The sequence below is a fragment of the Zootoca vivipara genome, chromosome 16 (genome assembly GCF_963506605.1).
Source record: "Zootoca vivipara chromosome 16, rZooViv1.1, whole genome shotgun sequence".
NCBI lineage: Eukaryota > Metazoa > Chordata > Lepidosauria > Squamata > Lacertidae > Zootoca > Zootoca vivipara.
Genome location: NC_083291.1, coordinates 11,585,677 through 11,601,123, shown reverse-complemented (window position 1 = coordinate 11,601,123; position 15,447 = coordinate 11,585,677). Strand labels below are relative to the sequence as shown.

The following is a 15,447-nucleotide window of genomic DNA, read 5'->3' as shown; positions in this document are numbered from 1 at the left end:
GGTTTACGAATGCCGCGGACCCATCTGGAAGGGATTGATTCACTTTCCATTACTTTCAATGGGAAAGTTCGCTTCAGTTTATGAACGCTTCAGTTTATGAACAGACTTCCGGAACCAATTGTGTTCTTAAACCGAGGTACCACTGTATGTTTTTACAATATTACTAGTTCTCTTTAACATCATAACCACTTCATGAAGTCACAGAAATCACTCTCTGACTAGCTGCATTAAATGCCACATTTAATGCCTCGCGTTCCCCTCAGTATTTGCCACAATATGTGCACCTGAAGTAAAAAGAAGAAGACGAAATCTGTCTGTTTGGCCATAAATGCCATTGGAATTTTACAAATATAGGCATGTCATGCTCAGAGAGACGATTTAACCTTGCTTTAACCCACACCTACAAATGTGGCAGCCTTCCTTTTGTTGTGTTGAGCGACTACATTCCTTTGTTATGCCCTCCAGAGATATTCAGCAGGGCAGAATGAAGCTAATACACATATGGGAACTTTTCCACAGTTCCTAGACAGCAGCTAAACAACCAATCCAAACATTTAAGATCACTCCCTGGCAGGGAAAACACATTTTATTGTAGATCCAAACTTTGAATACACATCCCCCAAGAGTAAAAAGAAGGATAAGATGCCCTTGGCCTGGAGTCTGGGGTTAATGAGTGTTAATGGGTGTCACCTTCTTGGTCCCCTTTTTTTATCTCTTCCTCATGTTTCCACCCCCCACCCCCCAGTTTGGAGAAGCTGGAATCTAAAACTTCAGGCCCTGTGTATAAATATAGCAGTCTGCCTTCAACCTTTTTTGAAACTGCAAGAAAGTGAGGAAGGAAAAGCAGGCTCTAGAATTTTAAAAAAGTCATGTTTTTGTTGTGGATTTTGCTGCTTTCCTGGCTTGGAACAACAAAGCAAATGGCTGTGCTGCAGAAGAAAAGGAGATTTCTACACCACCTGCCTCAAGACAGAGATACGCTAGTGAAATATCTAAGGGGCCAAGAAGGAGCTCTGGCAGATACTGGTTTGTTTGGGACACACCTCTTGGCAGAAATGGAGAGCGAGAGGCAAAATGCCCCAGAGGTGACCAGGTTTCTTTTGGCATATAAAGATAGCCATGCCCCTCAAGATTTGGGGAACAGAACTTCTTCCGCAAGTGCACAAATCGCTCCTTGCCACCCTCACAGGAAAAGGGAAGCGGAACTGCCCTTCAGGAAAGATGCCAAGAAGTTTTGGGACCTTTTCATGTTGAAAACCAAGTCACGATCTGATGAGATTGTCCTTCCTATCAAGACAAATGAAATGTATCAGGAGACATGCAGCACCATCCCTTTCTCTCAGGTAAAGTTAAATCTTAAAATCAGCACTTAACCTAACGCTTGTTATGAATTCACATTTGGGGTTTCCTACACACCGCTACGAATGAACAGAGAGGGGTAACCACAGCTTGACAGCTACGGCTACCCAGAGTCCTTCGCACCACCATTTCGCCGCCACAGCTTGGCTCTCCTTCCCTCCAGAGACCCGCACCCCCTCCGCAAGGATTAACATATTCAAACACCTCTCAAACACCTCCTAAAATCCACCATAAACTCTGCATTTCCCCTTCGCCTAAGGACAAGCATATGCAACCATAAACTCTGCATTTCCCTTCGCCTAAGGACAAGCATATGCAACCCTCGCCTAGACAATTATCATAGACCATTATCATAAACTCCACATTCCCTTGCTCCGTCTTCCCTCCTGTTCAAGACAAACAGCCCGATGAGTCACAGCCCAAGCTAACAATAATCCTGTCACGGAACTCAATGAGGCATAAGTAAACATTGTAACACTGACAGCCCGAAACCAAGAGACAATTGCTACAAGCCCCGATACAGCGTCTCCAGAGAAGAAGGGGGGGGAGAGAAACCCAAATTCAAAGTGACACTTTCTAAACTCCACCAAGTAACGCAGCCCATCTTTATACAACCTTACCATTTTATACAAACCTTATACAAACTTGCTATGAACTTTTACCTTCTCGTGATTATATGCTTGCTTCTTGTGATTACATGCCTGCTGGCCTAATGTGCCTTAAATGTGAGAAACCCCTTATATCCCTTGAAAGGCGTCCCTCCCTACATGCCTAAGAACCTAACCACAACCTCCATATTACTCTTGATTAATTAAACTAGTGTTCCTCTGTATTAGAAAATAGGGTTGTTAGTATCTCTCTGTATTAGAAAAAATCACTGTTTCATATTTTAGAACTGTATACGTCAGGATGTATTAGAAATGTTTCCATACTTATTTTCTGTGCAACCCTTCTCTGACCCCAAGCCCCCCTGAAATCTCCCCATCACCGTCCCATACCCAACGAAGGAAGACACGGACAATAGAAGGATTAGCTTGACAACTTTATTCAAATTAAACATGCCATAGTCCATCTTCCCGCGGCCTCGAGGAAAACACCTGCCGGATGAAAATCACCTCATGGAAATCGTCAGGAAATCGCTCCACTCCTGCGCCCATCTCGAAAGATTGCCCACCTGTCGAAACAAAGGGGAGTGCCATCAACGACAGGAGAAGAGAGATTGACATCTCTCCATCTGAAAAGAAAAGTCATCTCCGCACCTAGCTAATCCGATCTCCCACCCGTCGCCCTTGTCTCCCCCTCCCTCCCAGTCCAGAGAATTCCATGCATGAACAGAAGGGTATATAGGGGGACTTCACCATTTCCCGGGGTCCTTCCTTTTTTCCAGAGGCAGGGACCCTACAGCTGTAGTTTTCTGCATTTTTTTCAATAAAGGGATCTGTTTGTTTTCACTGACAGCAACGCGTGGTCTCTGTCATTTTCCCGGCGGAGGCGAACCAAGCGCAATCCCGGAGCTTCCAAGCCGCGCCTGTCCCTCTAACAGGGAAGCGCATTTTGGGGACAAATTTCCACGACAGTTTATGGCGAGCCAGGCAGGAGCCTTCGTTTAGCCGTACTCTGGGGGAGCCGTGGTTGGAGGGCCCAAGCGCACCCAGCCATTTGCAGGGGGGATCTCCTTCCCTGACTGTCCCTGGAGTTCTGGCCTAACTGGGATCCTTAGCGGGACCACACAGGGAAAACAAACAGGATCCAGACGGCCGTGGGGGTTGATTTTTACAAGATTTTCTTCTCCTGATTGTTGCGAGGTGACCAAGCTTCAGGAAAAGAAGGCAGCGCGCTGCAACGTGAGTATCAATAGGGAATTGGCTCTTTGGGGTGGGAATTGTCACAGCAATCAAACTCTTTCCTATTTTTCATAGCCAAAAAACCCAAAGCCCGTCGGAGTCAGCCCAGGCTGGAAGGTTTTGCGGCTGCCCTTTCCTCCCCAAGGCTTGTTGTCCGTCGGAGTTTTGCCCAGATAGCAAGCCTTGGCAACTCTCCCTTTTCTCGCTTAGCTATCCCGGGTGAAGACGCCCCTCTGCCATGGCGACCTTTCTTAGGAATGACCCATGACCAGAGATTGCAAGTGCGCCCGTTCCCTTTTCCTACTTTGCATTCCTCAGGTCCGATCTGGCATTGTGTGGGCAAGCGTTCAGTAGGACCTGAGTCTAGAGTGTAAAAGGCAGGGAGATTGCTGTGGCACTATTAAATTTTGGGTGGGAGTAGGAGTCCTCCTCGGAGTGTGCCCACTTTCCTAGAACGTTTTCCTAAGGAGACTTTCCAAACCCCATTTTCCCTTAGAGAGCCCTTTAGCAAACCTTCCCAAGCCCACTTTCCTATCGGAGTCGGTCCACTTTCCTATCGGAGTCTGTCCACCTTCCTTAGACGTGCCCCAGGTTCCCCAGGAGTCCCCAGAACCCCGAGAGACCCCAAAGCCCCGTCGGAGACTGCCCAGGGCTAGAACTTGCGCAAGTGCCCCTTCGGAGACTGACCAGGGCAGAAAATGGGTGCACCCTTGTCCAAAGGGACATCGCTGCAGGCTTCAGGGGAGAAGGAAGCTCCGCCGGAGCTTACTTCTCGCCTGAACACTGACAGCCCGCTGAAATACGTCCTCAGCCACTGGGACGTCCTTTCAGACGGGAAGGGAATATCGCAAACCAAGTTGATGAAACTCTGCACAAAAGATTGGGTGAAAATTACTGCAAGGCAGCCCGCAGAACTGCGATGGATAAGGGAGGGATCCTTTAATCTGCAACGACTGGCCGCGTTGCGTGTCGCCCTAGAAGACCAGTACCCCCTCCAGATTAGGTACCTTGATATCTTTGAGAGCGCCCGAAAGAAGCTGAAGGGTGACAGCACAGCACCCCGACAAATGCCTATCGTCACCCCACTGAAGGGGCCCCCGCCATACCAAGAAGCTATGTTAGAAGAACCCTGCGAGATAGCCTCCCTAGCACAGAGGGCCCCCGTGGGATTGCCCCCGTCACCCCCAGCAGAGCCTGCCTCAGTGCCCGCTCCAGCTTCGGTGCCCGCTCCTGCCTCAGTGCCCGCTCCTGCCTCAGTGCCCGCTCCAGCTTCAGTGCCCGCTCCAGCTTCAATACCCGCTCCTGCTTCAGTAGCCGTTCCTGCGCCAGTGCCTGTTCCAGCCTTTCAGCCTCCTGCCTCAGTACCCGCTCCTGCTTCAGTAGCCGTTCCTGCGCCAGTGCCTGTTCCAGCCTTTCAGCCTCCTGCCTCAGTACCCGCTCCTGCTTCAGTAGCCGTTCCTGCTCCAGTGCCTGTTCCAGCCTTTCAGCCTCCTGCCTCAGTACCCGCTCCTGCTTCAGTAGCCGTTTCTGCGTCAGTGCCTGTTCCAGCCTTCCAGCATCCTGCCTCAGTACCCGCTCCTGCTTCAGTACCCGCTCCTGCTCCAGTGCCTGTCCCAGCCTTTCAGCATCCTGTCTCAGTACCCGCTCCTGCTTCAGTACCCGCTCCTGCTCCAGTGCCTGTCCCAGCCTTTCAGCATCCTGTCTCAGTACCCGCTCCTGCTTCAGTACCCGCTCCTGCTCCAGTGTCTGTTCCAGCTCCGCAGTTGCCAGCGCCAACACCGCAGCCGCCCGCTACGACTCTCCAGGTACCCAATGTCGACGCCACAGCCAGCGATGGTCCTCAAAGCACCCAAGCCGCAGCCACTTCCATCCCGCCTGCTGCAAGCCCGGTTGCATCTCGAACCCGGAGCCATAGCATAGACGAGAGACTCCTTTTCAAATTTGTTGATATCTTGGATGCAGTAACTAAAGCGCCACGGACACAGCCTAAGGAGAAGGAAGGGGAAGGCGACCAGACCACAGACGCTGCAAAAGAGAAGGGCCAATTCCCCCTCAGATCTATTCCCCTCGCGCCAGTCGCCGCTGGGCAGCCACCTACCTACGCTTATGCCCACATCCCGTTTTCAACGTCAGACCTCATGAACTGGGCCAACCACATGAGAACCCTAAAGGACGACCCCGACCTCTGCTATCGACAAATTTCGGCCATTTTCTCCACGCACAACCCGACGTGGGCCGACGTCCACACACTCATACACACCCTCTTCAACGACGCAGAGAGAGAAGACATCTTCGCTAAAGCAAGGGAAGCGATCGAGAGGGAAGGCTTCCAAACCCTTCCAAGGAGACCTGCAGGGGCAGTCGGTTTAACCTCAGCATGCATCCTGACCGAACCTGACTGGGACTATAACAAGGAAGAGGGAATCTGGAGCCTAAAAATGTTCCGCAAGGCTATCCTAGAAGGCATAAAACTGGCAGGGAAGAAGGGCACCAATTGGACTAAAATACAATCAGTGACCCAAGGGCCAGACGAAAGCCCTTCCGCCTTCTACACCCGACTGTTGGCCGCTTTTAGAACCTGGGGAGGAATTGACCCCACCACCGAAGATAATCAAGTCATCGTTAGAAGCTTCTTCAAAACCCAATGCCAGCCTGATATCAAGAAGGTCCTCGATTTCCAATTGGGATACGAGGGAAAGCCCATCAGCGAAATCTTGTCCATAGCTAAGACAGTGTATGAAGGTCGAGACGAGAGGAAAAAGAAGGAGGAGAAACGCGAAAGAGAGGAAAATGCCCGCATTTTGGCTCTCGCACTCAGAGCACCATACCAACCTCTGCCCTATAGCCCACAGCAATCGTATAAATCATCCCCGGTCCCAGTGAGCACCCACCAACGGACTCAAGCCAGCCACCCCTACCACCAACAAGCACCGGCAGGGGGGCAAGCCAGGGAACATACCCGTCAGGGCTCCCCTATAGTCTGTTATGGGTGTCTGAAAGAAGGCCATTTCCGACGGGATTGCCCGGGACGTTTCAATCGAACCCACCCCATGCCCAACACTGGGGGACAGCCAACAATCAGCCCACCCTGGAACCCGCAGCCAGCCGGGGACCACCTGAACCCCTTCCTCCAAAATACCAGCCAACCACCCAGTTATTGACAATCAGAAGGGGATTCCGAATTGACAGCCCTGGCCTGCCCTACCTTCCGTCTGTCCGCTAACGAACCCACCTGTACCATATCCATCGATGGCCACGAATACCGCTGCCTCGTCGACACAGGGGCCACCTTCTCTACGCTCAGTGATAGCCACCTACGACCCAGCTCTCAGAAACAACGTATCATGGGCATAGACGGAATCCCCCGAACCTGCAACCTCTCCGAACCCACCACTGTGACACTGGGACCCCTGACAGCCGAGCATTCCTTCCTCCTGACCTCCAGCCCCATCAACTTATTGGGACGGGACCTCCTGTGTAAACTCAAAGCAACCATCATGTGTAGTTCAGAAGGCATCTATCTACACATGCCAGAGGAATCTGTAATTACCTTCCAGGGCATCCTACAGGAGGAGAAACTACCTGACTTAGATATTCCCCCCGAGTTAGCGAACTCTGTCCCAGTGTGGCTCTGGGGAACCACCTCTACCTCTGTTGGACTCCTGAAATCTGCTGAACCCGTCCGAATAAACTACCCCACTGGAGTTCCCTTCCCCCGCGTGAATCAATACCCGCTGCCACGGGAAGCCATCGAAGGGTTAAAACCGATGATAGAAGACTTCATGGGACAGGGAATACTCGTCCCCTGCTCAAGCCCCTGCAATTCGCCGCTCCTGCCCGTCAAGAAAATCGGGCCCCCAGGTACTCCCGTTAAATATCGTTTGGTCCAAGACCTCAGGATTATTAACAATTTCGTCATTCCCAGGCACGCCATCACTGCAAACCCCAACACCATCCTGACGGGAATTCCGCCTCAATGTACCCATTTCACAGTAGTAGACCTCTGTTCCGCTTTCTTCTCAATAAGGGTGCATGAGGACAGCCAGTTCCTGTTTGCTTTCACCTGGGGACACAGTCAGTTAACGTGGACCAGGCTTCCACAAGGCTACCTTGAGAGCCCCACGATTTTTGCACAGGCACTGCACAAGGATCTGCAAGACCTGTCCTTCCCTGCAGGGTCGTCTCTCTTGATGTATGTTGATGACCTTCTGATATCAAGTCCGTCTGAAGACAGCTGTAAACAGGACACCATTTACCTCCTCAGCGCTTTAGCAGAGAAGGGACATAAAGTGTCGCCAAAGAAGCTCCAGTTCTGCCTAACTAAAGTAAAGTACCTCGGACATTACATCGGGCAGGGAGTCCGTGCCCTCACACCAGAAAGGATAGAAGCCATCGAAAGAGTTCCTATCCCCAAAACCAAGAAACAGCTACGTGGATTTCTTGGCATGAGCGGCTTCTGCAGAGCATGGATCGCCGGCTATGGAGAACTAACCAAACCTCTCGTCCACATGACTGGCAAAGATGAACCAGAACCCTTGGTATGGAGCAAGGAGTGCCTGAATAACTTCGAAACCATAAAAAGAGAACTAAAAATGGCCCCAGCCTTGGGTCTCCCCGATTACCGCCTCCCCTTCTCCCTCTTTGTGCATGAACGTAAGGGAGTAGCGTCCGGGGTGCTCACTCAATCTTTCAGGGGACAGGAGAGGCCAGTAGCATACTACAGCGTCCAACTAGACAGCGTGGCAAGAGGGACGGTGGGATGCCTCAGGGCCATAGCCGCCGCCGCAGAACTTGTTGACAGGGCACTTGAAATAGTTCGGAACCAGGAACTTGTCCTCAACGTGCCCCACTCCGTAGCCACCTTATTGAACCTGCGTGGCTGCCAACACTTCAGCAACGAAAGACTCAACCAATATGAGGCTGCTCTGCTTACCCCATCCAACGTACGGATCAAACGGGTGAACACCCTCAACCCTGCCACCCTCCTTCCCCTTCCCGACGATGGAACTCCCCACCACGACTGCACCCAAGCTGTCCGCCTAGCTGAAAAACCCAGAGATGACTTGGACTATCTCCCCCTCAGCGACCCTGACATGACCATATTTACTGACGGCAGCTCCAAAACTATTGCCGGGGTAAGAAGAACGGGGTACGCTGTCGTTACGCACGAACAGATCCTAGAAGCTGCCCCCATCTGCTCAAAGTACAGCGCCCAAGCTGCTGAACTAATAGCGCTCATAAGAGCATGTGAAATAGGAGAGGGCAAACGCATCAATATCTACACGGATTCCAAGTACTGTTTTGGATTACTCCACGCCACTGGGACGCTCTGGAAACAGAGGGGATTTTTGACAGCAGCTGGTACACAAATCTCCCATGCGGCCCTCGTCAAGAGGTTAATGGACTCCATTCACCTCCCAAAGGCAATCTCTGTCATCCACTGCAAGGCTCACACGAAGGGAACGGACTTTGTCTCGGTCGGAAACCGAAAAGCTGACGCGACAGCGCAGAGAGCCGCCATCTCGGAACAGCCGAGAAATGAATTCCAGGCACTTGTAGCCCCCTCCGACGTAGACTTTGCCCGCATGTACCAGTCCGCTGATGCTGGGGAACTTAAATTGTGGCAAGAACTGGGAGGAACAAAAACTAATGACATCTGGACCCTTCCGGACGGCCGCCTCCTGATGCCCAAAACGTGGGTTCCCAAACATTTGCGCGTCCTACACCAGTGCACACATTGGGGTTCTTCAAGGCTGGCAGAAAGTATGCTCAGACACTGGTACGCCCCGGGAGCCTACCAACACGCCAAGGCCATCTTGAAGAACTGTGTGATCTGCGCCGGCTTCAACCCCAAGAGGGAACCCAAGAAACCCCCAGGATCTCGACCGTGGGCTTATCTTCCTTTTGAAAGCCTCCAACTTGACTTCGCCGAACTTCCAAAGTGCCTGGGGTACAAATTCCTCCTTGTCATCACGGACCAACTGACCTTTTGGCCAGAAGCCTTCCCGTGCAAACGCGCCACCGCCAATGCCGTTGCCCGCATCCTGGTGCAGGAAATCATCCCCCGGTTCGGAGTGCCAAGACGCCTTGACAGCGACCGTGGGACACACTTCACAGCTGAAATCGTGCAGTCTGTAGCCCGAGCCTTTGGCATCAAATGGCACCTTCACACCCCTTACCACCCCCCTTCCTCCGGCCAGACGGAGAGGATGAATGGACTCATAAAGACCCAGCTAGGGAAAATTTGCTCCGCCACGGGACTGAAATGGATTAATGCGCTTCCCATCGTGCTACACAATATTAGGAGCCAACCAAGGGGACTTCTAAAACTTTCTCCTTATGAACTCCTATTTGGCCGCCCCTCTCCCACCCACACAACTCAATTGCCTGTATCTGAACTCGAAGCGGGGGAGAACGAACTTGTTACATACGTTACCCAACTGCAGCGCCAACTCAAGAGGCTACATGAGTACGCTGCCACTGCTCAGAACGTTCCTTTGGATGTAGATGCCCACCTATTCCAACCCGGGGACTGGGTTCTCATAAAATCGCTTAGGAAAGACACTCTTGAACCATCGTGGGAGGGCCCGTTCCAGGTTCTCCTCACAACTCCTACTTCGGTAAAGGTACCAGAGAGGGGTGCGTGGATTCACTATACTTTCTGCAAGGCATCTGCACCCCCCGCTGACCCCGAAGACAACACCGCAGACGCGGAGAGCCCCGCAACCACCGATGACGGTCCTGGCAACGGCCGGGACACTCGCAACACCCCAACTGCTGGGGAAGAACCAGATGATTGCTCAGAGGCAAGATGGCTCTCAAAAATAGTGGTGGACCCTTGCCCAGATGACCCCGACCGCCCTCCGATAAAACTCCAATTCCGAAGGGTGGAGAATCCATCACCTGAAACAACGTAGTACTAGAAACCCAATTATCTCTCCCTGCCACCCCCTCTTCCCTTCCTATGTGCTCTTTGTTGTCTTGTGCGTGTTCGTGTTGTACGTTTGTGTGTCTGTTCTTTTTCCTTAGGATTTTCCGGCCAGGGCAACCATGCATTTCTGGAGCGGCGCCTGTTCCTGCCTCCTCCACATCCTCCTATTGGCCACTGGCAACCCCCTTGGACTGCAATGTGGAAACAGTGCCCTGGAACACTCCTACGTCGACCGCGATCTCAACGACCCAAGCGAGCTTAGTGCCCTCGGGGAATTCAGCTTCTGCCTAGCCGGCACCAGGACCTTCATTCGTCACGCCTTTCGACCCCAACTGCAGGATACTCAAGCTTGGGAATTGATCATCCGCGATTCCTCCTTTACCGCCATCGGACGCGCCGTTTACTCTCTAGATGACTCGTGGAGCCGCTTGACCTGCCACAACGGAACCTACATCCGCGCGAAATGGGGAAAAATGACCCGTCAGTTTAATGCCTCCGAACTTGGGAAAGAACTCTGGGAGACGTATACAGACTCTATGTACTCCGAACACTGGACTTATGGATTTTATTGCTCTGCACCATCTACAACCTCCACTCTACAAGGCATCTGCGTGCACCAATTTTGCTGTGTATGGGACTTACACACCCCGCCAACTTGGACAGGCAGCTCATACATCGAGGGCTGGCTGCACCCGGTCGGAGGGGGAAAGCGCTCCGAATGGGATCCACAGGGCCCCCAACGTTGTGGCGGCATCACGACCGACCCGGCCTACCTTAGATCTGCAGACCCCATCCACCCTATGGGCACAGCGCCACGGTATGTCAGGATTTTTGACTCAACCCCACCACCCCAATCCCGCAGGCTGTCATCATGGCATGGCAACAGCTACATACAACTTCTTCAGAGAGTCGTTCAGACAACTAACCTGTCAGAATGCTGGATCTGCGCACACGCCCCCTCCCACATCGACGAAGGGATTCCTCTGATAAGCACCCCCCTTACCTTGGACCAATTCAAATCTACCTACCTCCTTCAGCGAAACCTCACGTTCCTGCCCCCCAACTCACAATATATCTACCTCAGCGGCCGCACTGTGGGACCCCTGTGCCGAGAGTTTGCAGGGACAGGAGATCACATCGGTACAAGCATCTGCAACATCACGATCCGCACAAACCCCGACGGACTCTCCACATTGGTCCGCAACCATTCCCACTCCCGCACCTACCCCACGCTAGCGGACGCCTTGACTGCCATCCTTACACCATTTACGGGGGAAGCCCCGCCACCCGAAATCGTGAACGTCTTCAAGACGGGGCGCATCGAAAGGCCCCTTGCCGGATTATTTTGGACCTGTGGGTCTAGGGGCTACACCTGGGCTTCCATACACATGCAGGGATCATGCTACCTGGGCCACGTCCACCCCGGCTTTCGCGTGTCCCTGACGCAACCGACTGGCCGCTTGAGAAACAGGAGGACACCGTCTCTCACGACCCGTGCCCGAATCCAGCCTAACGGTGAGACGTGGCTCCGTGGATTCCTTCCCTCATATGGCACCTTTGCAAACCACCTCGACATCCTCCGCCTCGCGGATGTCCTTCTGCAGTTCATCAAGGAATCAGAGGCTACCACCCTAGCACTCCTCACCGAACTTAACCAGGTCCGCCTTCTATCAACCCAGAACAGACTTTGCGCAGACTACCTATTGTCGTCGATTGGAGGTGCCTGCAAGCTAATAGGCACCGAATGCTGCTCTTACGTATCAGATCAGACCCTTAACATCACAGGTCATCTACAGACCCTCAACTCCCTCACCGAGACCCTACAAGAGATCCCACATGAAGGACTCTCGGACTGGGACCCATGGTTTTGGCTGCCATCAACCACATGGATCCGCGAACTCGCAAAAGGACTCCTACTGATTCTCCTGTCCATCACGCTGATCATTGCTTTCTTCTGCTGCTGCACGCAATGCTTTCCCACCATGATGACAGCGCTCCGCATGCCGCCAACCCCGCGAATCCAAGCCCCCCTTCATCCGGCCACCACATACCCTGAAGTTGTCCCTATGTACCACCTTGGAAATGGAGAGTACGCTATTGCCAATTATGTGAGGCAATGATTGGTTGTTATACAACAACATTGCCTCAGAGAGGGGATATTGTTATGAATTCACATTTGGGGTTTCCTACACACCGCTACGAATGAACAGAGAGGGGTAACCACAGCTTGACAGCTACGGCTACCCAGAGTCCTTCGCACCACCATTTCGCCGCCACAGCTTGGCTCTCCTTCCCTCCAGAGACCCGCACCCCCTCCGCAAGGATTAACATATTCAAACACCTCTCAAACACCTCCTAAAATCCACCATAAACTCTGCATTTCCCCTTCGCCTAAGGACAAGCATATGCAACCATAAACTCTGCATTTCCCTTCGCCTAAGGACAAGCATATGCAACCCTCGCCTAGACAATTATCATAGACCATTATCATAAACTCCACATTCCCTTGCTCCGTCTTCCCTCCTGTTCAAGACAAACAGCCCGATGAGTCACAGCCCAAGCTAACAATAATCCTGTCACGGAACTCAATGAGGCATAAGTAAACATTGTAACACTGACAGCCCGAAACCAAGAGACAATTGCTACAAGCCCCGATACAGCGTCTCCAGAGAAGAAGGGGGGGGAGAGAAACCCAAATTCAAAGTGACACTTTCTAAACTCCACCAAGTAACGCAGCCCATCTTTATACAACCTTACCATTTTATACAAACCTTATACAAACTTGCTATGAACTTTTACCTTCTCGTGATTATATGCTTGCTTCTTGTGATTACATGCCTGCTGGCCTAATGTGCCTTAAATGTGAGAAACCCCTTATATCCCTTGAAAGGCGTCCCTCCCTACATGCCTAAGAACCTAACCACAACCTCCATATTACTCTTGATTAATTAAACTAGTGTTCCTCTGTATTAGAAAATAGGGTTGTTAGTATCTCTCTGTATTAGAAAAAATCACTGTTTCATATTTTAGAACTGTATACGTCAGGATGTATTAGAAATGTTTCCATACTTATTTTCTGTGCAACCCTTCTCTGACCCCAAGCCCCCCTGAAATCTCCCCATCACCGTCCCATACCCAACGAAGGAAGACACGGACAATAGAAGGATTAGCTTGACAACTTTATTCAAATTAAACATGCCATAGTCCATCTTCCCGCGGCCTCGAGGAAAACACCTGCCGGATGAAAATCACCTCATGGAAATCGTCAGGAAATCGCTCCACTCCTGCGCCCATCTCGAAAGATTGCCCACCTGTCGAAACAAAGGGGAGTGCCATCAACGACAGGAGAAGAGAGATTGACATCTCTCCATCTGAAAAGAAAAGTCATCTCCGCACCTAGCTAATCCGATCTCCCACCCGTCGCCCTTGTCTCCCCCTCCCTCCCAGTCCAGAGAATTCCATGCATGAACAGAAGGGTATATAGGGGGACTTCACCATTTCCCGGGGTCCTTCCTTTTTTCCAGAGGCAGGGACCCTACAGCTGTAGTTTTCTGCATTTTTTTCAATAAAGGGATCTGTTTGTTTTCACTGACAGCAACGCGTGGTCTCTGTCATTTTCCCGGCGGAGGCGAACCAAGCGCAATCCCGGAGCTTCCAAGCCGCGCCTGTCCCTCTAACAGGGAAGCGCATTTTGGGGACAAATTTCCACGACACGCTCCTTCTATTTACTTAGGAACACCCAGTGAAGCTACTGTTTGCATTGCGATTTTAGTTTGCAAAATGATTCGCTTCGCCGCTGCCCCCCCCAAATAGTAATCCTGTGAGGAGGGCAATTGTTTTCCAGATTTACAGAAGTGTGAGGGGTGATTTGCCCATGGTCTTATCAGTGCAAAAATTGCTAATAGAGAAGCAAAAAACATTACAAGTGTCTCTGCCAGAGACAGCCTGTAGCTTTGGGCTGTTAAAAAGTTTCATTGCAATAGCCTGTTTATTTGTTTGTTTGTTTGTTCTAGTAGTTACAGTTAGGTAGCCAGTCGAAACAAAACAAAAAAATTCTTTCCAGCAGGTGTGAGCTTTTGTGTGCTCTTCTTCAGATTTGTTTGTTTGTTCTCATAAAAGTTTACAAACACTTGGAAGCATGTCAATACTTCAGTGCATGATTCCCATTTTATACTGATGGAAGTTTCAGAAAACAATATACAGTGCTAGATTTTAGAGCACAGGAATGTATCATTCTGCCTTGAATTTATTTTCATTTTATTTATCTGAGCTATTTCTATACCACTTGATCCTTGACATTTCTAATCGGTATACACAAAGATGATAAAAGAAGTACAGTGGATAAACTTATATATATCACACAGAAACTCTCCTAAAATGCCTGTTGAAATAGAAAAAGGCCCCATTCCCACCCCCCACCCTCAGTAATTGTAGCAGGAAATATTAAAAGTGACTTGTTTTTTTTAAAAAAAATGTAATTCTGTATACTAGATAATGGTTTTATATGGAGCTGATGTAGCACACTACTGTAGTTGAGCCATGAGACATGTGCTTAGAAGCCCTGGCTCAAATCTCTGTTTAGCTGTGAACTCACTGGAAATAATATTACTGGCCCACTGCACAGTGTTGATCTAAAGATTACTGAGATACGTTTTGAATAATGGCTTCATATTTCAAAAGTATTCCATGATTCCATTTCTTGCACTTATATGCTATCTAATGAAGTGCCATAGAACGTGCTTTAACAGCGATGCGCTTTCTTTCAGAGCATTGCACATGAGAACTGCGAGGATCTGGTGGTGCAAAACAACTTGTGCTTCGGGAGGTGCAGCTCTTTTCACGTCCCTGGTCTTGAAGACCGCCTCTACACCTTCTGCTCACACTGCTTGCCCACCAGGTTTTCCATGGAACGTTTGGAGATGAATTGCACAATCGCTGCTCCTGTGATCAAGGTCGTCATGATTGTCGAAGAATGCAAGTGTGAGGTTCAGAAAACAAGAGAACCCGAAATGGGATTTCTGCACTCAGATCTGCATGCCAATGTGTATGAACACAACTGAGCCTTTCAAAACGAACTTTTTTTTAGTAGATTTTATCACTGGCAAGAATAGCCAGGACTTCAGTTTAATGCCAACACAACATCTTTGAAAAGGCTGTGATACAGTTTGTGAAAGTGTGTGTGTGTGTGTGTGAGAGAGAGAGAGAGAGAGAGAGAGAGAGAGATTCTCCACACATGATCTATTATCAGCTACTACTATAGGTGCCCTTTACCTGTCTTTAGGTGCACACCACAGTTTTTCATGTGTGTAATTG

At 50.6% G+C, this 15,447-nt stretch overlaps 1 protein-coding gene and 2 long non-coding RNA genes across 3 annotated transcripts; 1 reads left to right on the top strand and 2 right to left on the bottom strand.

Annotated features, from left to right (window-relative positions):
* The first annotated feature begins 869 nt into the window (after positions 1 to 869).
* CER1 (cerberus 1, DAN family BMP antagonist) lies at positions 870 to 15,201 on the top strand. The gene is made up of 2 exons (XM_035097150.2): positions 870 to 1,343; positions 14,901 to 15,201. Exons 1-2 carry the CDS (start codon positions 870 to 872, stop codon positions 15,192 to 15,194), a joined length of 768 nt encoding a protein of 255 aa, XP_034953041.2. The 3' UTR covers positions 15,195 to 15,201.
* LOC132591231 (uncharacterized) lies at positions 2,389 to 3,357 on the bottom strand. The gene is made up of 2 exons (XR_009556844.1): positions 2,718 to 3,357; positions 2,389 to 2,533 (listed from the first exon to the last, which is right to left on the bottom strand). It is a non-coding gene; the product is annotated as an uncharacterized LOC132591231 (long non-coding RNA).
* On the bottom strand, positions 13,301 to 13,837 carry LOC132591232 (uncharacterized). Its single transcript, XR_009556845.1, has 2 exons — positions 13,630 to 13,837; positions 13,301 to 13,445 (listed from the first exon to the last, which is right to left on the bottom strand). It is a non-coding gene; the product is annotated as an uncharacterized LOC132591232 (long non-coding RNA).
* Positions 15,202 to 15,447: the final 246 nt, after the last annotated feature.

Excerpts from the sequence above, each read along its gene's own strand:
- CER1 (XM_035097150.2), top strand. The coding sequence starts at position 870 with ATGTTTTTGTTGTGGATTTTGCTGCTTTCCTGGCTTGGAACAACAAAG. Across the intron at positions 1,344-14,900 it reads GCACCATCCCTTTCTCTCAG|AGCATTGCACATGAGAACTG; the intron begins GTAAAGTTAAAT and ends GCTTTCTTTCAG.